The 26,472-nt window shown below is 28.7% G+C and overlaps 1 protein-coding gene across 1 annotated transcript in view; it reads right to left on the bottom strand.

Moving 5' to 3' along the window:
* Positions 1-24,533, bottom strand: part of LOC100166524 (myosin 15) — a 57,283-nt gene extending 32,750 nt beyond the window's left edge. The window contains exons 1-2 of the mRNA XM_003244837.4: positions 24,201-24,533; positions 10,232-10,323 (exon numbers count right to left, since the gene is read on the bottom strand). Of these exons, the coding sequence (XP_003244885.1) occupies positions 10,232-10,297 (66 nt within the window). The 5' untranslated portion in view covers positions 10,298-10,323; positions 24,201-24,533. The remainder of the gene's footprint in view (positions 1-10,231; positions 10,324-24,200) is intronic.
* Positions 24,534-26,472: the final 1,939 nt, after the last annotated feature.

The following is a 26,472-nucleotide window of genomic DNA, read 5'->3' as shown; positions in this document are numbered from 1 at the left end:
TATCACATATTCGAGATATTCATAAAATAAGTCTAATTTATTCACCGTCAATAACAAAAACGTGTTTTCCACGACTATGTGTTCGAGTGATATTTTATTTGAACAAATAATATATAATATATATACAAATGTTGATTCATATACATACATATAGTGATAACTAAAGCAGTAAAGCACTATTTGATAACACTGCTAGAATTGTATTTTAAATTTTCTAATAAAATGGAGGGATACATTCTACAACAATGAACTTTTTCAAACGTTCTGCAAGATTACAATAATCAATGAATCCCGAGATACTCGGTGGAAATTTCCATGAAAATAGTAGGTATACCTAAAATATAATATAGATTATACTGATTGTAGGTAATGTGTTTTGCTGTACACGTTGCTCTAATAATACCCAAAAAAAGGATGATGATCTTACACGACGAGGGTCGAATTATATATCGTTTGATTATTTTCGGTAGTGTTTTAGATTTTGAATTTCTCGACGATATAATATTATGCAGGTTATCTCGGTTATCGATATCAAGTATATCATTTATCAAATATCAATTAACCTGGTTCCTCGAGACTCGAGTATAATGCATCTTGTATAATATGTATAGCATGTAGTTAATTTCGATGTAATTTTAATAATTTAATACAACGGAGGAAATTATTTTATAATGTTACAAAATCGATACATATATTATTACATGGTACGACTAAGACTCGCTTTCTATAATATTATAACAGCGCGCACACGACGTGTCCTGCAGCGTATTCCAAAGACCGTTAAAGGAATAATAATATTACAATAATAGCGCACGTGTATATAATATGATACTATATATAATATAATAATAAGACTACAAGAACATTAACGAGACGAACCGAATGGTATAATAATATTAATTATTATTGTATATCTGCACAATAATAATATCATAATAATTTTATTATGTGGCAAACAAGAGCTGACTGCGCGCGTGACCGTCGTCGTCGTCGCCGTGCACTGCAGAGGAACCGGAAAACGCGAAATGCAAATCGATCTTTTCGGCGAATTATTATTATTTACCATAAATAATAAAACATGCCATTATAATATGAAATATATTACCATACTTCGCGCATTGCCATCATCGCCTAGTACTGTCGTTTTGGGGGCGGCAGGGTTAATAATATTATTAATAAAATTGTACGTGATATAAACATAAACCTGGTCTGTAAACCATATACCTGGTGTATAAAACAATACGTTTTGTTACGATTTAATTTCGAACGTCAGCGACCGACGCATATAATCAAGTTTGGAACGTATAAATCGCGTTATAATAATAATAATATGACGTAGGTAAAAGACGTATGTATACATGATTTTGGAGTGATCGAATAACGTGATTACGCGCCAGCGTTTCGCGTACCGTACTGGAAAACCTAAATTTCACCTGATAATATAATAGTACAGAGTATTACGATAGGTTACGATAGGGTACTATGATATTATTAATTATTATAGATACGCACAACTCGACGGCGCAATTCATCGCGATTGGAAAATCGTTGCCCAACTCGGATTTTAGTATTAATATTATTGTTACTATAATATGGCCGTAGGTATTATAACCGATGCCACCGTTTCGATCAGTCGCAATAAAATATTATACATAATATTATTATAGTATACGGAACAACAAACGCGCACTAAAAACGACGCGACCCGCCGAGGTACGTCGGAGGAGACGTCCCGGACGATATTTAAAATTTTTTTATTTACCAAAAAACCATATTTTATCGCATAAACCCGTAATTTTTCGTCAGTGTTTAGAACATAGTACGACAATCACACATTTCCACAACCCCGACGCGCGCGGGATATATTTTAACAAAATTTATATTACTATAATATTATTATGTACGAACTATATCATACTATATCGAAACGCGAACCGCGAACGCGTACGTGCGCACGTACGTGTGGTTTTCGGACAACTATGTAATAATGCACCATTATGCGCGTATATACGGTAAAGTACGTCGAACCGTATAATAATTGTTATCATTATCAAACAACGGGCACACACACTGGCGCGCGTCCGATGGGTCGGCATACGGTTTTACACATGATAATATTATGTACCTATGTAATGATGGTGCGTGCTAGTCCATGTACAACGTAATATATGTATATATATATATATATATATATGTATAGATTAATATGAATATAATATGTATATTATGAACATGTGTTTATGTGTGTGCGTGGGTGCACACCTGTTAATGAACGCGATTCTTCGGTCTGTACAACGCGAACGGGAAATCGTCCAAGGGTCTCTGGGCGGAAGGGCATCTGGGTGGGGAGTGGAGAAAGAGAGGAGGGGATGACGAACCCGCATGTGGCTACAGTGGCGGCAGCAGTCAAGGTACGCTGAGCGTGAACGATTAAAAAAATAAAATAAAATCCACTAACATGGAATAACAAATGGTTTAAAATTCAATATCGTACCAAATAATGCAATGTTGCACGAGTTATGCCGTCGTACGATGCTCTAAATAATTATACATAGTTGTTGTATCCACCTCATCATCGAAACAATATAATAATATTGTATAAATTAAATATTATGAAACCCATGTGCCGCGTAACATTAGCAGTCAATATTTAAGTAAGTCCAACCAATTGGGTAGGTAGAAAGTTATGAGAGACCATTGTTAGACAACTTTCAAAGTTTGATACAAATATTATTTTCGAAGCTATAGGTTAGTTTCAATTTTTGCGATGCTACATTCGCAGTAACAGCACAAAAATGTACATTTATTCTATTGCTCTGCTACTGTGGAAGAAACACAAAATTACAAATAATAAATTGTCGAGCGTCGAAAATAAGTACCAACAAACTTTGAAAGATGTCCAACATTTCTAATAAACCAAGAAACGAGGTTGAAGTAAAAAAAATAAATCCTAGCGTCGAAATTAAAGTCCAAATAATCTGGAAAATTGTTTAATAATCACTAACAACGTGCCAACAAATTTGTTTGATTGATTAAAATGTCGACTGGAAATCTAGTAATGCCAAATTTACAAGTGACAAGTATTCTAATCATAATATTAATATTATAAAGGGTGGCATATTATACACACAGAACACAAAACAATTACGAAATTAACTTAGCAATAATTAAATATAATAATATAAATAACATTTAGTTAGGTGACGAGTACATTTAAATTTGAGAAAATGATACCATTGGGCATTGACACAAACATTTGAGATTAATGGGAACCGGGAGGTAACTTATTGAAAATCTAACAGACATTGAAACATAATAATAATATTATTTAGCCCAATTTTGTCTGCATACCTATATACATTATACATATTAACATGAGATATAAGTGTATAACCTCAAGTGGGATAACGCGACCTGTTCGCGATTACAATATTATGAGATCACAGAGTTTGAGTGATGTTCTGCCTTCTGCGAGGAGAACCGTGTAAAATTTTATAAATTATAATAAACATGATATTAAAATATGTCACAACACCGCGTGCATTTTTTCATTAAACTGTTATTAATTGCATATACAACGGGCCTAATATTTTACTAGTAAACGTGTTTACTAAGATAATTTACATATAATTTAATTTTATCCATACCTTAAATGCGTATCATACACATATACAGTAACAGTGTCGTAGCCAGAAAAAAATGTTGGGGGGGGGGGCACTTAATTTTTTTTCTCTAGCCTTTGAAATGCTAGAATATCTAATTATGACCCCTTTGTTCATAAAGTGTATCTACTACTCGTTTTACGACTATATTATATTTATGTTTACAAGTATGGTAGGTACCTACACTGGCTACATTTTAATATAACAATGTATTAGTATTATTGTAAACAATAGGTTAATGTATTCATCAATATTATTATCATTATATCAAAATGTGTTGTAAACAAAACATTTCATTTTTGGTTTGAATATTATTAAAATTTACTAACAAAAATACAAGAATATATTAGGACTGTTGAAAGATGGTAGTTTTTTCGTGCAATTAGGTCAATAAGCGGAAAAAATGTACTTCCAAAAATACAATTTTAATTTCGAAAAAAACATAACAATTTCTCTGATTTTTGTGTGTTTTGTTGAAAGTGATTTTTTTTTTTTAGTAATTCAAAATTAAAAGTGAATATTGAAAAAAAAAAAAAATTACTCTGGTACTATAATACTAATTAAACAATACTACAGATCATAGATCCATTTCCTACATAATCTAGAAAAGAGATTAAGGAATTCAAATATATGTTTTCAAAATTAAAATAGCCAAAAGGGCTATTGGTACTGGGAGAATTTGTCTTCCACTTTTTGGGAGTTTTGTGGCACATGTAAGTTGAACATTTTTTTATCATAAAATATAATGACGTGACTGCGCGTATGTACTTTACTGGGGTTCAAGAATCTTAGCCTTCATTGATCTTAAATTGCATAAAGCGTTCGGGGAACTCGCACACACTAATGATCAGTCACTACACACATAGATATAGAACTAACGATGCGGATGTACAATATTTCCTAAATCCGACCCCTTCAAAATGGTTCACTTCGACAGCCTTAACTTTTAATTTTTATCAAACATATAATATAATATAAAACAAGCTAAAAAAATGTCGGGGGGAAGGGGGGGGCACGTGCCCCCAGTGCCCACTCCCTGGCTACGGTACTGTACAGTAATAACAAATACATAAATATCTATTTTAATTATGCAATAACTATAATATATATATTATGTATATTCAAGAACTGCTTTAATGGAACTGCCAAATCTCGTTTGTGTTGATATTTTCAGAAAATACCAAGAATAAATAATTTAATTAATATTTCTACAACATAGTTTATCAAATGTATATTAAACGAGTACCTACTTAATAAATAATAATTTAAGTATAAGTTCTAGTCAAAATGTGTTGCTACTTCCACGTTTAATTTTCATCTGGGAAGTCAAAAATATTTATTTTTCCAACCATCTTAAACCGAATTGAATATAATATAGGTATAGTAGTCAGTAAAGTACACATCATATTAGTAAGTATCAGACGACTACTTAGAATAATATGATGACGTAAAAATAAATTATTTAGTATTAGATTATGTTTGTAAATGCAAATAGCACAAAATATTAAAATATTTTTAACTAGTTTATTTACGTAATTAATACTAATATATTTCGGTAATAATTATTAGTTGATAGCAAACAATATCAATAATTATAGTTTACATTCATAGTATACAATCGTTTAGATATCGTATGTATCTATATGGCGTAAATACATATATTTAATAAAGCACATTGCACATCCATATTTATATGGTGTATTTTGTAAATTTTGTAAATTTTGTAAATTTTATTTCATTGTTTTTACTATACAATATATTTACGTCAATTCTCATTTTAACTTAAATATTATTATGAAATACTAAAGTACGTATAATTGTTGACATGGTGATTATTACACAAAAACAAGATAAGTCATCATCAAAGCTAATACGCGAACAAATAGAAAATTCACCATTCTTTGATCCCATTGTGAGATCTAAAATTAAATTAGGAATTATAATGATATTTTATAACATCACTAGTCTGTAATTGACTATGTCTGGCCGTTCAGTCTACCAAACCTTTGATCGGACTTCAGTTCCCACAATAAGTTTTCCCACCAATTTCATAAAAGCTTATTATTGATGTTTCGCGGTATATTATAAGATATAACGGACATTCCCTTGCATAATGATCTTCACTTGCCGTCTATTGACAAACTTACTATAATATGGCACACTACTAAAAAAATCTTGACAAATTAATCATCCATTCAAACCCTCTGATCCGAAAATTATACTCCTTAACAATGCCTACCAATATTACTCGCTGTCTAAGACTTATCTGATATAGGAAAAACTACTTAACAAAAGTTAACTTGAGTTCATATTAAGGATGCTGTATATAGCATATTTGTGTTTAGAAAACGAGTTATCGTCTACACATCTCTCTCCCCGAGTCTTTGACGTCAAATAATGTTATATTCATCGTATAGAAACTCTGTTAGTTATTAAAGAAATAATATAGGTCATTTTATATAAACTACATATTATATTATGATATAAATGTCATTAAGGAAATATTTTTTTTTAAGAATATTATATGTTGGTAAAATGATTAATATTGAAAGTCATTATCCATTAACGCGTATCTACATTCTACAAATAAAGATAGCATTTAAAATATTTACAACAGTTGAAATTATAGAGATCAATTATATGGATAATGATAATTAAGAATAATTTATTAGTAAAATATAACAAATATTTTGAATGATTTTAAATTATGGATGTTGGCTATTATATGTATTAACTGTCTCAAGTAATAAACAACTAACGGAATACCAAAAAGAAATCGTTGTGTAATCATATAGACAGTAAGTTCTGATCCCATATATTCAACGTATATAATGAACACAATGCTTCAAAGAAACAGTAAAAGTTATGATTAAGACTATAGTGTTTCAAATTAATGCTGTCAATGGCTAATGACTTGGAATTAAATTTATTCTCAATGGAAAAAAAGATAATATTATACTACCACTAATCAAATAAGAATACATAAATACACAAATTCAATTTCCGGGAAAAATTAATAACTTTTAAGAGATATAATGATTAATGAACGTAAAACGCAATAAAAATAATAAAAGTTAAAAATCGTGTTTATTTAAGTAATTTATAATTTATCAAACAGTTTATTTACACAAATATAATAATTAATAGGTACTCAACGATAGGAGACTATAATAATTTAATGAGTAAAAAACATGTTTCGATATATATTTTTTAACGGAAGGTTAGGTCAGGTTAGCGACGTCCTCATTTGGAATTTAATATCGCCGAGATATACAGTATAGATTGTTGCATTATTTTATAAAAATAATAAAAACAATAATAATAATAGAGACCTTAGAAAAGTATAATAATAGTGTAGAAAAAAAAATTAAATAAAACACAAATTTACAATGTACTATTCAAGTCCACGCAAAATGGTCTTTTATAAACGATTTCTTATATATCATTTGACATTTTAATAATAAAAATATACCATGGCCTCAAATACTGCACCCAACTTCTATAAAAAAGAATCAGTATAATGTAGTGCGCAATGGGTTATAACAGAATGCATCCTTGTGAAATGTTCATTGACTACACTGACCCGATCTTCATTTTTAATATTGGTCGTTGGCATGTACTATTTTATATTTTTATAAAATGTGTAAGCAACATAAAAACAAAAACAATTTTCTCTCTACGAAACATTATAATACATTATTGTATATTTGTCGTTTCGACTCAAATCGGGACGAGAATAACATATATGGTTGGACTGTCTTAACATTTATCATTTTAATTTTAATTTTTTTAATTTTTAATATAACATATACACAGCGATCGAGCCCATTTAAAACTATAGGTACGCACATTTTTTCCGTGTTTTTGATTATGTTAATTCGGTTGAACTAAAACTGTTGCCAGCTTACATGATTACGCGGTTGCAGCAATTAAAACATTTAAATTCACGGTTGATCGATTATGGACCTGAAGGTTGAACGTGTAGATTAATTTACGCTCGTTTGTTTATGCTCACATATCAAACAGACAATGATCATTATTACATTCAACCTCGACCCACCCTTCTACGCAAAAGGGTCCCCTTCCTGTTCTATTTATAAAATACCCGTTCCTTTATGATAATATAATAATAAATTATATTTTGTGAGGGTTGATTATTGTTATTATCTATAGACTATAGCCATTGGTTGGTTTAGTCATACAAGATTCCCTTTGGCGCTCGCTACACTACCTACCAACATACTTTGACAGTTAATTAAGAATTATTCAAGAAAATATATTATTATATACTTTTGTGATAGACTAATATTTTGATCTTAAAATCAATAAAGGGACCCATAACATAGTAAAATGCCCAATTTATATATTTTTAAAACGTTAGAAAGTGCTGTCTCATAAAACCTATTACGCCCACGTAACTCAACCACCGATTTACAATAATATACATTAATAATTTGTTTGAAGCAGTTGATCAGCAATAAAACAATTATAAATGAAGATAATACATTTTAATATTAACTTTCATTTTACTCACAATAATCATATTTTATTCAAGTAATGGTAAAAATAACACTCCAGTTTTGTTAGTAAGTCTATAATATATGTTCGGAATACTTATTATTGGATAACAATTTTATAGTAATGACAATATTTACCTAATATATTATTATTGGCAAAACTATCGGCATAAAATGGAATGCCAAATATATTGGTATTATTACGTTACGTATTATTCCCGAATTGAAATTATTGTTTTATACTAATTTACTTTGAGTTTCACATAAAATATAATAGTTATTGTTTGAAAGTGTATGAGAAAACGTACGTTACGATTTTAATGTTTATTGTAAATGCTATAATATTAATTTAAAATGTTGCAAACCGGTCTTTATTATACCTTATACATTTCATTCACATCAACCACAGTAAATACACAATACTATCTAAGGTTAAATCTTAAAAAAAAAATCCAAGACATACACAGTAATGTACCTACGTCACAGGCTACAATGCACACGCGTTAAAATGGGGGATGCAATGAGGGGTTAGGTTAGGTCTGCTACCTCTGACTGCACTTAAAAAGTGTCACCTTTAAATTATTCTTTACAGGTACGCTGGAATCCTCAGGTCTCGGAGTAGAAGTAAAATAATTTCTCCTCCGTTAAAAATAGATAATTGTATTTTATCTTCGAAATGTTATCATTTTAATTGATCAGTACTCATTTATTAGTATATAGTTAATTTGAATAAATGATTAACCATGGTGTGTCTTGCCAGTTTCCATCCACGCACAACACAGTCGCGTGGCCAGTGGGTAGGCTTGGTAGGCCCGAGCATACAACTATACCCTGATTTTTAACCCTTATAATATACACAAAATATGAATTTTTAAATAAATGATTTTAAATCAAAAAACCAAAAAATTGTATATTTATTTTTTGTATTAACACACAGAACAACCATAATATTATACGATTGAAATTAGAAATATATATAATATTAATATTAGCTTATATTATGATTGATTGACCATTTAAAAAAATATATTAAAAATTCCCTTAAAAAAATGAGTATATTGTTCAAATTTTTCTTATAACCTGCATTTTCATCCTGGACACGCCTCTGGAACAACAACCCATACAATTATACTTTAAGTTTAGGCCTGAATAAAACTATTTTGTGGAATGAAGTCCGAATGAAAATATAATTAATGTATGTATTATATTGTTGATATTAAAAAAAAACATAATTAGTTTTCAAGCGAAGCAAGAATAAAAATTAGTCGAGCAATAAATTGAATGAATAACTTATTCATTACCTAATGTTTTGTTGTACAAACTGCATGAAATTCTTTAAATAAAAAAAGGAATTGAAGACCGTTTTTGCCATTCTGAGTCACTTTTGCCCGGTGTGACTGTTTTCCTAATTTTTTTATTTTATAGGGTTTAGTCACGCAATTAGGTATTATAACGCATAGTCTTGAAAACATGTTACCATTTTAATATCATCGGGTTAGACGTTATTTATGATACTATATCCAAGACCAAATTCAAAATAGGTCTGCGTGGACTCGTTTTTTCTAAGGCTCGAGTGTGGCTGACGACGGTCATAAAACACGCGTGTTGCAGCTGTAAGTCCGTAACGTCCCCTCAAATCAGATAAGTAAAGCTATTTATTAAGTTAAAGAATCCGGCGACCATTATCCTCGACAAGGCTCACGATGTCCAATTTGTTTTTTTGAAATTAGACACTATGCACATATTATATTATACTAAACTGATACAGGATAGAGTAAAACACGGTTAAATGTAGGTACATTATATGAGCATATAACCATTAAACCATGTAAGTATATTCAGTGCATACTCTATATATTTGATTATGATAAGGTAAAATATTAACACACGAGTTACTCCTACACGATCAACGCACAATTATATGTATATAATTATATACACTGTTGTGTATTTATAGTTTCAAAGAGACGTCGATGTGTGCATTGTTTCTGCAGCGTCCTATATTATATTATTATTATTATGTTAGTAATGAAATAATACTTGGAGCCGTACCTTTTGGAGTTCGCTGAGTGTCAGCGTGGGTTGCGCGGTGGACATTGTGACTTGAGTTCCAGTCATGCCATTAACATCTCGAGACTGTTGGCCTGAAAATGAAAACAATTTCTATCATTAAATCTCGTAAACGTGAAAAACGCGTATTTATACAATTAAAAAAAAAAACCAAGTACGAAACGATTCAAAGAGCGCAGTCGAGACAGTAATATAATATTATTAGATTAAAACGTCAAGTGCCTATATTATATACTAAACGTATATTATATTGTATTCACTTAGTTTATAATATTGTAAGATACACAATAGCGTTGATATAAGCGCCGCCTATATTACATATATTATATATTATACTACAACACAAAGGATGTCTAATTCTATCCTCTTTTAATATCAGTGAAACTGTTGGGGTGTAATATTATTTTATTCTACCCGAAACGCCTCTCTGCAGAATTGTCAATAAACTGTTAAGCCCATAGACAGTTGGACATTTCGGTATTTCGCATAACAAGTCGACGGGCTGTAATTTATTTACATACAGAATTTGAGTTGCAAATTATTTTTACAAAACTTGTTTTACATATTATTATTATTAAAAGACCACCGTTCGGTCCATCATATGAAACAGAAATGCCAACCTTTTTTTGCTGAAATATGCATTGTTAAAGCTTATGAGAAAAAAAAATTGGGTATATATATTGAAATCTTATCGAAACTTAAATTAAATTATTAAATGAAGTTACAATGTTAAACTGATACATTATGATTATATCTTAACTTAATAACACATACAAATAAATTAAAGTTTTTCCAAATCAATAATTTGTATTCAATTTAATAATAATAATATCATTATTATGTTACAATAGTCAATAGGCATGTTTTTAAAAATAAATTATTTTTCGGGTCTTAGATGTACGAGGTTTTAACTAAAAATTACGCCATAGCTCAAAATAATAAATTTATCAAAGTTATTAATGCTGTTAGCTATAATGAATATTAGTGAAAAACTGAGATATACATATTTGTTGAAACTTAAACAAGGTGCTTGCTAAGAAAAAAATATTTGTTGACATTAAAAATGCATAAAAGCTTGAATATGTAGTTTTTAAAAATAAATTACTTCTTAGAAAATTTAAATCTATAAAAACATTAAATGCATGTGTATGTAGATATTATTCATATATTTAAATATCATTCCGCATTTTCAACCCATTTTTTTCTATAATAATAAAGGTTGAATATATATATTGTAAAAACATATATTTCATGAATAATTTTATTACTTACTGACACCATATAATATTATATAAAATCGATAGAGTTTATAGTGACGGTATGTATAAATAATATTAAATATATTTGTCTAGCACACGTAAAAAAATACTAAAAACATTAATTTTGTTATGGAATATACATATTTGTTTATACGAACAATATGTTTTCAATGAAAGATAACATCATTAAATGTCATAACATTCATGTTTTTATGATCGAATTTAACCGTACTTATTTTTTTTTTTGTGGCAAAAAAAAGAAAATATTATTTTTGACAGAAAAAGGAAACTATAACGATGTCTAGTTAGTAGTTAAAAAATAAGAGCGTATTATCATATTAATCATAATAATATATATTTATATATTATATACATATTATTCTATTATTTTTTCATACGTACATAAATTCAGTGTATTTGAAAATAGTATCGAATGACGGTCATTGAACAAATAATGTGGTTGAAGGGCGAAACGATCGATTTGGCTTAGAAAAAAAACTTTCTACTGATTACAAAAAAAAAAGTTTGTCAATCATCGGGAAAACAGAAAAAGGGTTAAGTTCGAATTTTACAAGTTTATTGCGTCATAAAACACTGATTAAAAATCATTTCTCATAAATACTTCTACGATTTACGAGTCAATACAATGGAATAAATAAAAAATAATATTTTTATCTCGGTAATTTACGACCAAACATACGTTTATTTTAGTTGTAAAATACGGAGATCATTTTCCGCTGAAAGACATATCTTTGTATTTAATCATTAAATATCTGTAAAATGTAAAAATAATTTCGAACTTAGAAGTCTTGGTGTTTATAATAAAGTGCGATGTTATGTGTGCCTACCAACGCTTAAATCGAATGAGGTACGCTTTTGTATCGACATAATTCAATTGAAATCAAACGAATGTTTATCGCTTCAAGTCCTATAACAGCGAGCCGCTGATTATAACGCTCTCGAGTGAATTTTATCGAAAACACAGGCACGCCAGACTATTGTAGGGACGTAAAAATATTTGAAATTGTATTTGCAATAAAACACATTGGAAGGTATTTACGGGTGTTGCTGGCTGCACGAATCGCGATCGAAAAGGAAAAAAAATAAAATAAAAAACAAACGCCTCCGCACAACAATTGTGTGTCAACGCACTGATTTATGCGTTATTGCAAAATGTCAAAGATCATATACATTATAATATTATATACGCATAATATTATTATGGGTTTTAAACGGAGTTTTCGATCTTGCGAAACAAACGATCGTCGTTGTGGTAGCCACCAATTCCTCGTTGCAGTTGTGCATTTTTTTATTATCGTTGGCGCTATTATACTGCACCGCTGCATCGAGATCATGTTTCGTACCAGACGTTTAAAAAAAAAGAAAACCCGAAATATAAATTTTTATCATAATAGTTATACGTATATACAGTATCGAAACACCACAATGGGCCATTAATTTTATTAGTTCCATTCCCTGCAGCTGTTACGACCTACCATAGTACCATGGATTCCATCGGGCGGCTCCGAAATAAAGAATTTGGTACCTATTTATTATAACGTGTCGTTATTTTCATATTATGATTATAATCATCTGTTACAACTAATTTTGATTTTTTTCTCCATCTCATCGAATTATTATCAACATAGGCATAGGTATTATATTATAGGTAGGTATTATCTAAATTTAATACGATTTGTTACTGTGTATTGGAAATAATATATTATTTTGGACATTAATGTATAATGTAAACATACAATTTTGTATTTGTTTTTCTAACATATAAAACTATTCTTAGTATGGTATAATATTATGCAAATTATTATTAATATTTCAAAGAATAGACATTAAATACGAAATAAGGAAATTCTATAAACGCCAAATTCAATAACCCGTGTTTTCATAAATGAAAAACAAAATTAAATCTAATTTAATATCGATGAGATGGTAAAATATTAAATACAGGGTCTGTAATTATTAGCATCAAATATAACAAGAAATAGTTTTCGGAAAACTTTAATTTAAAAATAATAACGATGTACCTACATACACAATATTTATACCAATTGTAACAAAAATGTTATTATTATGTAAGGTTCAGATACTTTTTATAAAATTATTTTTGAAATATAAAATTGTTTTTTATTAGTTTTATTTGAATGAGTATTATATTGTAAAATATATATATATATATATAGAGAGAGAGAGAGAGTGTGTGTGTTGAATGTAATTACTATTTAAAAGAAAAATGAATAGAATTATAGCAAAAAGGTCAAAAAATCAAATAACGTTCTCGGTTTATTTCGAAAATATATTATTTTTTTTTTTTAATGTAACAAGAATTTGGAAAATTAGACTTTAAATTAAAAGCAAACATAATTCAAAGGAATTCTCGAAAACTTTTACGCACCTATAACAAGCCTCGGGGCTGTAAAAACTAGAAAGTAAAAGCCGATAAAAGAAAGAAACAGCGGTCAAAAAAAAAAAACGCACACACTAATACTCACACCGGTGTACTTGAGAAATTTCTCCCTTTCGATTTCGGAATAATTGCCGGTTTGGCGAGGCTGGCACACCGCGGCGGCGGCGGCGGCTGCGTGGATACACTCACGAACATTAATAAACAAGGTTAGTAGGCTCGGGCAGCGACGAGAGAGCAGCAGCAGCGTGCACTTGTGGAACCGGTTTTTTATTTTATTTATTATTATTATTATTATTATTTTGTATACTTATCAATAGCGACATTCCTTTCACGAGGAGTGTAAAAATATTAAAAGAATTTCCAACCGCCGTCGTCGACTCGCGCCGGCTCTTGGGACATCTCCGAACCGTTATATACGCTACTCTTATAGTTGCGACTTGTGCATAGTAATATGGCGACAGAGCGCTTAATGATTATTAATATACGAACCACCGAGTGTAGTTGGATGTGATATTATATCCGAATCGTTCGAATTCCGTTACGTACCTACCTATATTATAATACTGTATAGGATGTTTAAAAACCCGGAGCGGCCTTAACCTTGATGATGGGGATTGCATTGCAATAGTTTTACGACCTATTGGAGATGTAAAAATACAAATATATAAAAAAAACAACTATCAAAGACTTCTTTCTTCTGGTGAGAGAAATTTTGTTGATGCAAAAATTAAATATAATACATATTATGAGGTTGCGGAGCAATTCTTTTAAAATAAGAATACTGATTTTCAAATACAATTTTTAAGTTTTTGAAAAATTATATTTGTATAACTTGGAGTATCTACCTACTTATGAATTACAACACGATTTTTTTGTGAAAATCTTATTATCCTACTCGAATATAATTATATATTATTTATGTATTGCGTAAAGTATATAATATACCTACGTAAGTACCACCTTTATAACACGATTGTAGAAAAAAGCGGTCATGTAAATATTAGGTAGGTACGGTAAAATCATAACTATTCCTTTTATTTTATTTCCACATTTTTTTTTCATTTTAACTATAAGTTGATATAAGTTATAAGTTCATTGCTAAATGAAAACAATGTGTTTTGTCATTATGTCACTATTTTAAAAATGAATGTGGCTAAATGAATTAATGTTAAGATAGTGTTATAATATGTGTATCGGTACATGCATAATACTATGTTGTTTGGAAATATTTTCAAGTTTCAAGGGCGCTGAATAATAATAATATTTATAATGCAGTACAGTCTAATACCGTAGAACCAATTGACCTCAGAGTAATGCAATAATGCACACACTAATATAATACACATGAATGTAAGCACTAAGCAGCGTAGTGGTAATGTACGCCTATGAACTGCATACCTACAATTATATTATGGTCACCTATAAACTTGGGCCAATAAACGTGGCTTACATAAACTCAAAGTGTAATCAAATACCAATCGACACACGTCACAAATAATGATGATTATTAGATACTAGATAGGTACTATTAAATTGTATTAATGTAATATTACCACTCAACAGTAGGTCTATTGTGTAAAATTACTAGAAAAAAAAAACATAAACGTTTTTAAAAATCGATTTTACAAGATATTATAATATTATTACATGGTGTTAATTATATACAATTTACAAAAAAAAAATATAATTCTAGTACCTAAAACGAATCATATATTTTATTCAATACTATAACACGCTGTACTTAGATGCAAATAATAGCAGGTATTTCGTATTGAATTGTTTTTACGATAGTTTTTACTAATAATAAATTTCTAGTTATGTTTTTATTTTTTTGCTAATTACTAATGTATTTTAATTATTACTGGTATGTAGTTCATAACTAGTTGTATAAAACTTCGTATACAAGAACATGAATAAAGTAGTAAATATGGACATAAGAGTATAGCTTACAAGCTGCAGTTAATACCTACTATACTTTTTTATACTACATAACATACAATTTTTCACCTAATAATTAGGTATAATTTAAAAATTAAATATACATATATTGTGACTTGAATTTGGTTCACATGTATTAGAAATGTAACTACCTAAAACAAAACATTTAAAAAATACCTAAATATCAATCAACGATATATAACGTGATATCTAAGTTTTGGTCATAAATAAACTATGGAAAATGTGAGACTCATAATATAGGGTAGGTATAATAATGGTGATTACTAATTTTATAACAAATTGGTCAATTCAAGATTTTAACATATAATAGATATTGGTCGTACTGTAACGGGTAATTTGGGTTTACTATTATTTTATATCGTTGTCACTTGTCAAATTTTATTGTAACATTATTGGCAATCACCAACAAGAATGTTTTACTTATTTTTTTTTTTTAAATAAAGAATATCTAGGTATTAGTATAATATTACTGTAAAATTGTAATTGTGTGTCTTAATTTAAAGTGATGGTATCTGTTTATACTTATGTTTATTTGATGAATAATGAAAAATAATAACAAATACGTAATTCAAGCAAATAATAGTATTATTCCGGTAGCTATAAAATAAAGAACATAAGTCTGAAATCTCGTCAAGAACGTTTTAACTTAATATTTTACTATTATTAAATGCAATCCCATATGTGACCATGCCATTGAGTAATACCGAGTATAACATAATACTAATGATGTTTCTCTACCTATATTTCTAGAATAACAAATAACAAAATAGCGTACTTACATTGTATCCTTAAAAATACATGCCCAGACAGCAATTTTTTGTTTAACAATATAATATTATAACATTATAATCACGAATAATATTAGTATAACGTTATTATAATACTATTATAATATTATTGTTACAAAATGCTGTCTGGGTGGTCGGACTATTATACAGAAAAAGTAATATTTTTAAATATTTGCTAGTATTATGCAAGTACCAATAATGAAACATACTATACAGATGAAATAACATTCAAAATAATGGAAGGAATTTTGAAAATGTATATATTAATATTATCTATTATAATTTATAAAAATTAAGGTGTCATTTATTGACTAAGGTGAAAGAAAATTAATGTCTGAACAATTTGTTTGCACTAAATTAAAGTTCTGGTTTTTATTATATCATCATCTGATTATTTTTAATTTCCCCTCAAATTATCTGTAATAGGTGTACTCGGTACGGTTTACCGATTATTTGAGAAAACATAAAAATAGTGATACATTATAATCTACTGATTTAGTTACTGAATGATGAAATTAGTTCTAAAAATGTTTAATATAATTTCAATACTTTGAAAGTGGATACAAATAAGACTTGACAAATTTAGTAGGTACCCAGGTAGTTAGGTATATTAGACTATATTACGGTTTAATATAGATATTTCATTTGTAGAAAGTAATAAAAAAGGGTTTATTTATTTTGTTTATTAAAACTACTGAGTTTTTTACTGTCACGCTAAACTAAATTAGTGTTTTATTTAATATTTCCCAGCTATTATCCTAAATAAATCACACGATTATTATTTCGCTGAAAGTTAAAATATACTATTATAATATACCATATCATTACCTTATGCCTTATATAATCATATTAAAACCTAATTATATAGTCTAAAAACTTTTTATATAATTTCTGTATCGAATCAACTTAAATATTATTTTAATTTGCGTTTATATAACTATAGTCTACACTCTACACTCTACAGGTAGCAACTGTCTGAATAATACATGGAAATATCATCGAATTATAATTAATACCACGATTAAAATGTACAATTTAGATCAAATACATTGAATATTGTTCATTGGCGTTTACTTAAAAATAATAATCTCATTGGAATATAGTATAATTTTCTGAAATCTACCCAAAATTATTTCATAAATTCATATAACATAACGAAATATGCATAAGACAAAGTAAACGAAATTAATTAATAATCTTGGATAATATTATAGTGTATATTAAAACTGTAGCTTATTAATACTGTTGTATACTTTATATTAAATAGTATATTTTAACATTTATAATGAGTCGTAAGAGAAATTAATACTATTCTATAATCTACTAAACGATATTTATATATCATAATATATTACGGTAGGTATTATTCTGTGAAAGTGTGAACATTTGCAGGAACAGGAAATCACTAAAAGTGAAGGCATAACTGATATGTATAATTCGGTACTTTATAATCACACACATATTAAGTTTGAAATAATCAAATTAAGAAAAAATTAAGAAAATTAAAATTATAAGTATTTTCATAAAAAGTACGTAGGTACCTAGTATATTGTGATTTATATACATCAACTATGTATAATAATATAATATATTACATATTATAAATCATTAGGTACTGTATACAAATGAAAAGTCATGTATTTACTGAATATGGTGCGTTCATTAAACAAATTCATTAGTAATTCAATTTAATGTAAAACATTTACGACATTGTAAATTGAAAATGTTCGAGTTTTCATTCGTTATTCACACGAACATGAATAACATTATATTTTATAAAGCTAAGTGAAACTAGTATATATCGTGAGATCATTATAATGCATAGGTACAGAAGTGTGCAAATCTTTGTAAATGACTCATCCGTATTATAGTCTATAGAGACGAATAGACGATACTACGATAATCAATAGAGTAATGTTTGAGCATGATGCATGTTTATGCTGATTCACCAGCACACCCCTATTTTTCCTTTCATAATAAATTAATTGAAATTCTGATTTTCAAATAGGTACTTAGATTTTTTTATACTACCTATTTATCCTGTGACGATAACAACTTTTTTTTTAATGAAAACTACCCTTAACTTTGTATAAAATCTTTTACGTTTTGGAAAATATTGAAGCAACAAAATCGAAATTCAAACGAGTAGTTTTATAATTATTTAACTTCGTGTACTAAGGAGTAAGGATAAGAGGTGGATTATAATTATTATAGGTTTGGAATATATGGGCCATGGGGGCTATAAAATGTACCTAGTATTTAAAATTTATTTAATAAAATTTTATAATTTGTAAAAATGTTAAAAATTTTCCAAATAATATATACTAGATTAATTGATAAAACATTAATTATACATTTTTTTAAAACCATTTTTAAGGACTCGAATATCGTGTTACAATTTAATAACTCAGAAACTACTCATTCAAAATGTTATTTAAATACATCAATATTTTAAAAAATGTACAGTGAATAAGGTTGGTTCTCATTTGAAAAAAAAAATAAGTTATATTATATCCCCGAACTCTAATTAAATTGTATAAAAAATCTAAGTATTTGAAAGTATGGTCCTTAAATATGCTTAAAAATTCCAAAAATCAGAATTTGGAAAAATTAAATAATAATGAAAAATGGGATTGAGCATACTTAACTGGTGAATTACAGTATAATATAATATAATCATGACATAAATATATCATATTATCGGGACGATGATATTACCTATAACGTTTCATTTTTTGGCTTGCACGCGTGCAATAATATTATGCGTATCTAACTGTTAACATTTTTATGTACACATAATACATAAGTCATATATAATTTAGTGTACTAGTTCGTAAACATAGTTTTACAATAGTACACGTCGCATACCATTACAGACGTTCACTAATTAATGTATTAATCGTGATCGGTTTTGTCAATCATAGATCGCTAAAACTCGTATATAGGTATAGGTAACATTGGCAAAGGATAGATGTATACGACACGTATAACGATGGGTATTGTGGGTAGATAAGCTTCATCAGCACGAAGACGTTTGCTCGGTGCCTAAAGCTATATACTTTTTAAGGTGTACACAGTTTACACTATCGTCGTGTTCCTTGGTAGACCGTGTTGAATTAAGAAATCCTATTAGCCGAATTCACTTGTATTAACAAAATTTAGTTAACACGTTACCACAGTACCACACATTGCAACCAACTGTTGATCAATTAATAATGAATCATAAAGCAAAATTACATATAAATAAATGTATGTACATCTAAATATACTATAGTTATAAAGTTTTAAACCGACTAAAAAAAATACACCATGGACCACACGGTTTACAATATTAACACGGTGATAGTGTAATAGTACCTTAACCCGTCTGGTAAATAAATTAAAATACTGCCGCGGTAAGAATTTCGTTTGCGCGTTTACCGCATGACGAATCCGTTCGTCGGGATCCAGATGATTTAATTGTGAATCACTGGACTCACGCCAATCGTAGAGACTTATTTCGCGGTGTAATGAACTCTGACGATAAAAATACTGTAAAAATCAGTAGATAAACCTCAACGACACGAAGACACTTCCTATCGGCGCATAACCCGACTGGTGGATAAATTAGAATACCGTGGTAAGAATTTCGGTTGCACGTTTTCCGCTCGATGAATCCGTTCATCGTCTGGGTCTAGATGATTTGACATTTGTACGTCGTCGTTATTATTTTGACGGAGAGAATCAGTGGACTAGCGCCAATCGAGGGGACTGATTTTGCGGTGTATTGAATTCCGACGAGAAAAAATTCGATTACTATTTACTACGCGCTTACATATTATAATATATTATAAATATACTCGCGTCTACCTACATATATACAATGCATTATGATGTGCAGCTCGGAGTCGTCGGCGGAATTCCTCAGATGACGAAAGGATTGGGACCGTTCGTGTATAGTTAAAATATACGTGCACACTTGCAGGGCTGCAGCTTGGCGGTGAACAAATTACGACGAAATAAAATGGAAAACGGTTGAGAGATAAAAAAAAAAAAGAGAGACGTAATCAAAGACTGCAGGACTGCGGGATATTTTCCTGTCGGAATAATGGCGATCGACGTGCTTCCTCTATCGCCGGTCAGCACACGCACAACGCATTATTGTCGACGACGTCCGGTATGCATTTTTTAGTATTATATTATGCACTTGACCTACGCCTATATATTACACCTATATAATACGTCGGCGATTGCGACGTGCCCACCCGCCGCCGCCGCTGACAACGCTTCCCCGCAAATAATATTATCGTCGTATCGAGGACGACCGAACGTAGCACGGAAACACAAGAAGCGATACAGAGTCCAATGCACTATACCTTCACAGTCTAACCTACCTACTACTACTAATAATAATAATAAGTAATTGTCATTCGGAACACGAGCATTACGGGATCGCATGAGCCCATTGTGCGCCGCGACGCGTATATTATGTAGGCACACACTAACATACAGACAATCCAGCACGTACAAAAGGGCGCGTTCTCCCCTAAAGGTATAATATGCGATATAATATTATTATAATTATTATTATCACTATTATTATTATTATAACCTATGCTTGGTGGATGATCGATGGCCCCGCGGGTGGCTTATAATAATTGGGAGTCACGTGAATTGATGTTCGGTAATGGCCAGACGACCTAAATCGATCGCACAGAATGCGACACTCTGCACTATACCGTTCGTCAAATAAGCGTTGATAATTCAATCAGACTATCAGAGTGCCGAGCGGCTCGAGAAGGTAGGTACGTAGGTAATTAAACGCTATAACGATTATCGGGGAATTATAAAAATGAGAAAAAACAAAATACTGTACCTCTCCTCGAAACGAAATAACATTCCAGTATAATAATATAATATTATAATACGTATCTATTATAGGTATACTATCAATGATTATAATAATAATAATTATTAATACACATCAAAATAGTTGCAACGCAGAACTACTAGTTGATTCAATTTTATTATAATATGTAGGTATATTGTTATAACGCGTTATCAATCGAACCATATTTTGATCTTTAGTAAAAGTTTTCAAAACCGGGACGAATTCCATTTCGCCGTTTCCATAAAACAAATTATATTTTATTCCCACCGCAGTCACGTACCCACCTATACAATGTTCATGTTTACAACTAATGTTATCAATTTATTTCATGTTCGTATTTTCTCTCCTATTATACTTCGTTCGAAACCGATTATTTTAATATTATGTATAGTTCTAATACTACTATTAAGACCAGCGCCAAATAAACCATATCTCAACTATTAAAGTTAGTTTTATTTTGTATAATATAACTTTTTATAATGATGACTTATACCAATACAATTAACGGTTAATATTTATAGTACCTAACTCACACAATTTTATCTTCATAATTATTAAAATGTATGAGTATGTCGACGTCAATCAATATTATTTACAGTTGTCTCGAAAAGAATAGAATACATTTATAATAATTAAATAATTATATTCCAAAAACGTGTCTTGAAATATTCAAATATATTATATATTAATTTGATATTACATATTAGTGTACCTAACCTAACCAGCAACGAACGGCAATTTATTAATGTAACTTAATATTATAGAAATATAGCATACATATATTTTAGATAGTATACTAGGTAGCTAGATTCGAGAACTTGCTTTGAGTTAGAATCATATGTTGATTATTATAATTGCATTATCCAATAATTTAAATTATTTCAATAGGTGTGTAATCTTTACGTAGGTACCATAGAAAATTGCACTTTTAGAGTAGGTAAGGTTAATATAAATGTAATTACAATTTTTATAATATATGAAAATACATTATACATACGACATGCCTCCTACACCTAAGTTAAGTTTTATAGTTTTATATATTTTTAAATGCAAAACGTCAAGAAAATAAAATTTGTTTTAAGAGTTATAAGTTTATAACATAATATGTGTGGCCGTGTGGGTAATGAGGTTTTCGTAAATACAAAAGATGTTTACTTACAAAAAATATTAGTCCATCAAGGTCAGCTAATTTAGTATAAATATATGTTTTTGAGATTAATTTATACAATTGTATTTCTATTCGTATTCTAACTTCTAACATGAATGGATACCATGAATAATTATACCATAGTATAATATTTATATTTTTATTACTATAATGGTTTTGAGAACCATTGAGCACTATTCAAAATATCGATTAATCTTTCTTCAAAGTTCATTAGTTTTCCACTCACCTAATGCGTTGTAATAATTATGAATATATTTAGGTAGGTATATCAATTTTATTTTAAATTCTAGTATCTATATTAAATGTATTATCTATCAATTAATATTCTTTCTATAAAATACAATCTTTAAATTATTATTTTCATTACACATTTATTATTATTTTATGTTTATAAAATTTATACATCGAGTTATTAAAGTATTTTAAACATCAATTAATTGGTCATTATTTTTGTTTCGAAACAATTTAAAATTTATTACTACCTATTAAAACGGCATTAATTCTTAACTACTATTGGGCTATTTTCATGAATATTATAAAATCATTTAATTGAAATTAAACTTTTAAATCTAATTATTGCGATCATTTATTTATTTAAATATAACTAATGTGATGTAAAATTATAATTCATTAGTTAATTACCTACCAGCATAATATTTTTTTACCGTGGGAAATTAACATCGACATTTAAATGTTACGAATTTTACCTATTGAATTAAGTGAGAATTAAAAAATATTGACTCTATACGTATAAAAATAATGAGGTTTCAAACAAAAATGTATAAAGACCATTTCGGTCTGATTGCGGTTTTTGTATAAGATATAGGTAAGAAAAATCCAAAATAAAATGAAAACTACCTAATTAAATTTAATCAATAAAAAGTAATCCTCCTTTAACTGATGAAGAAACCAAGAATATAAAAAAAGTAAGATACCGGAGCGTCTTTAAATTTAAAAACAAACAAAAATCCTCCCAGATTCTTGGAACCTTAAACCATTGTTTATACGTTCGCCACAAAAAAATCTATAGATTGGCAGAAATAATTGAAATTATTATTTTTAAAATGTCAATGATAATTTATGACAACAAAAAACACTGTGCACAGTGTTCGTGACCGCGCATTAAAATCTTTAATACCTATACGTATGAACCCGCTCTAGAATCGAGTTTTTCGTAATCGTGAGACGTGAACGAAAACGTTTCATTAATGTTATTTGACACTATTAATTTGTAGAACTCTCGATAGTACGTTACCACTGGTTATCAGGGATAGGTTTTACCTATATAATAGAGCTTCAATTGAGTATATCAAAGAACAAAGTTATATTAAATGAAACAATTTCCAGACTGCATAGTGCATGTGAGGTATTTCATTTCAAAAAAGATTTAGAATATCATTATTTTATTCGTGAAAAATAATCTTTTCGATTAATATAGCGTTCCGCGCAACGTAAAAATAAAAAAATCTTTTTGTTCAGACTCACCTGTTGAATATAATAATATATTGTCACCTGCGGCTCTCGGCGACTCGAATGGTATGCATCACACACTCACAATATTATCGTACTTCACTTACTAAACTTAACTAACGGAACGAAAATAAACAATAAATAACACTCAAGAGAAAAACATTCAATAAACAAAATCGATAATCACAAAAAAATATTTACGACTGTATACTCAAACCAACGCACTCGCGTAAGTATTGGCCGTAAGAATCGCCTTATGCCTGACTGGGCAGTGTTATTGTTTTGGATCTGGTGTAGCGTGGCAGTATCACGTTGATAGCTGCTGCTGTTCACCATACCTGTTTGATCATACCTACCTGTCTGACCGGAGTGAGATCGTTTCACGTACTCACCACAGTGCAGCCAACGGAATTGCCGCGGATGGGAAAGGCAAACAATGTTATAATACCATAACATCGTAAAAATATAAAATTTGATCATAAGAATTTTTTTTCATTTAACATTGAAAATAATATTTTATAAGCTATTTATGATTATCATACTTTTATTTTATTACCATAGTATCGTTTATAATTTAAATCACTTTTTTTCTTTTTCTAAAGAATTAAAAATATTTATCTAGGTATTTCAATCGTCGTAGGTAACTAATAACGTTATACTTATATATAGTAGCTAATCGGTTGTCAGTAAATAATTAATCTATTACAAGTAAAACGAAAGTTTTAATATTACATTTTTTTTTAACTTGCCTATAAATATTATATCAGATGAATAGATATTTTATTTTGACTTAGGTTAATTCCAACTACATTAACAATAACTTCAAAAACAATATTCTTTTATAACAATTATTATTTTAATAAAAATGAATATTCATAATTATAAAAAAAAAAACACGTACAATAAATTATTTTATGTTTTTAGTTTGTATATAATATGTTTTCATTTATATTGGCCCCGTTGTATTTTAAACTACAATAAATCGTACCATAATACTTTCGAAAATCGAAGACCCCATTCTCATTCTTAAAAGATAAAACTATAAAATACTTTAAAAGCTTAAACAATAATATTTGATTAAACTTTTGGTAATAATTTAAATAGTAATAAGAAGGCTTTAATGAAACTTTTCTAAGTGCATAGGTTTATATATTAAAAAGTTAAGATTTCAAATTTATTAAACTAATAAACGTTTCTTTTTCTTAGGTAGGTATCTAAGTACCTTATATAATATATTGTATACATTTTAAAATATATTTGCTTATAAAAATGATGACCAAGTCGTCAATCATTATAATTAGTAATTAGGTCGGTAAATATTTTGTATACGTTTAGTTATAATATAATATTATAATTTCTAATAAAACACCTACACATAAACATATAATATATTAATATGTTCTGACAACTAATATATAGATAGATTTAATATTACTATGATACAAGGAACTTCCAAATTTTTTCTAAAATTTTTCTTATGACCGGATTCCATCTATTTTTTTACATTCTATTGTTGCTGTCTTTTTTTGACATAATTCCAATTGAACGTCCGAATTATAACTGCCAAGAATACTAAAATTTGAATTATGAAAAAATTTATATTATAATATATAGAAAGTATTAATGAATTATCATAAAACAAAAAAAAAGTTTTAAAGTAGGTACTTACAACTTAAGTTTTTGGTTTTCAAAGAAAACGTTTTGTAAAATAATTTACGTTATTTTGATGACCTGAATCTGCATCAACAACATAGACACGTCATAGTACTGTTGGATAATATAATAATTTGATAACATAGTGCACTATAATCATGATTATAATGGGTACTTTCGTTAAAGTCTCCGTAATAATTATTGAAATATTCATATTAATAATATTATTACAGTCGGGAATTTATTCATTGGAACAGCTCATTCGTGCAATATTTAACATCGCGTGATATTAATTTAAATAATGACTATACGAGAGATTATATAATGAAATTAAATAGTGCAAAAATAATTATTTCCAAATACATGTTTCCAACCGGGTATTAATACAATAGTAATACATAATCTAGTAAATTTACAGTACCTACCTACTGTGCAAATATAAAATATTATTTATTTTTTAACTTGCTAGTAATTAATATCATAAATAGATAAATATTATTTTTTGACTTAGGTGATTTTCAACTAAACTTAATTTAACTGAACATTTTTTCATTTTATAATAGTTTTATTAAAAAATTTAAACTCACAATATCATGAAATGGAAATATATTAGGAAAAAGATATTACGTTTCAT

The sequence above is a fragment of the Acyrthosiphon pisum genome, chromosome A1, assembly GCF_005508785.2.
Source record: "Acyrthosiphon pisum isolate AL4f chromosome A1, pea_aphid_22Mar2018_4r6ur, whole genome shotgun sequence".
NCBI lineage: Eukaryota > Metazoa > Arthropoda > Insecta > Hemiptera > Aphididae > Acyrthosiphon > Acyrthosiphon pisum.
Note: the sequence above shows the minus strand (reverse complement) of the source record. Positions and strands in the feature narration are given on the sequence as shown.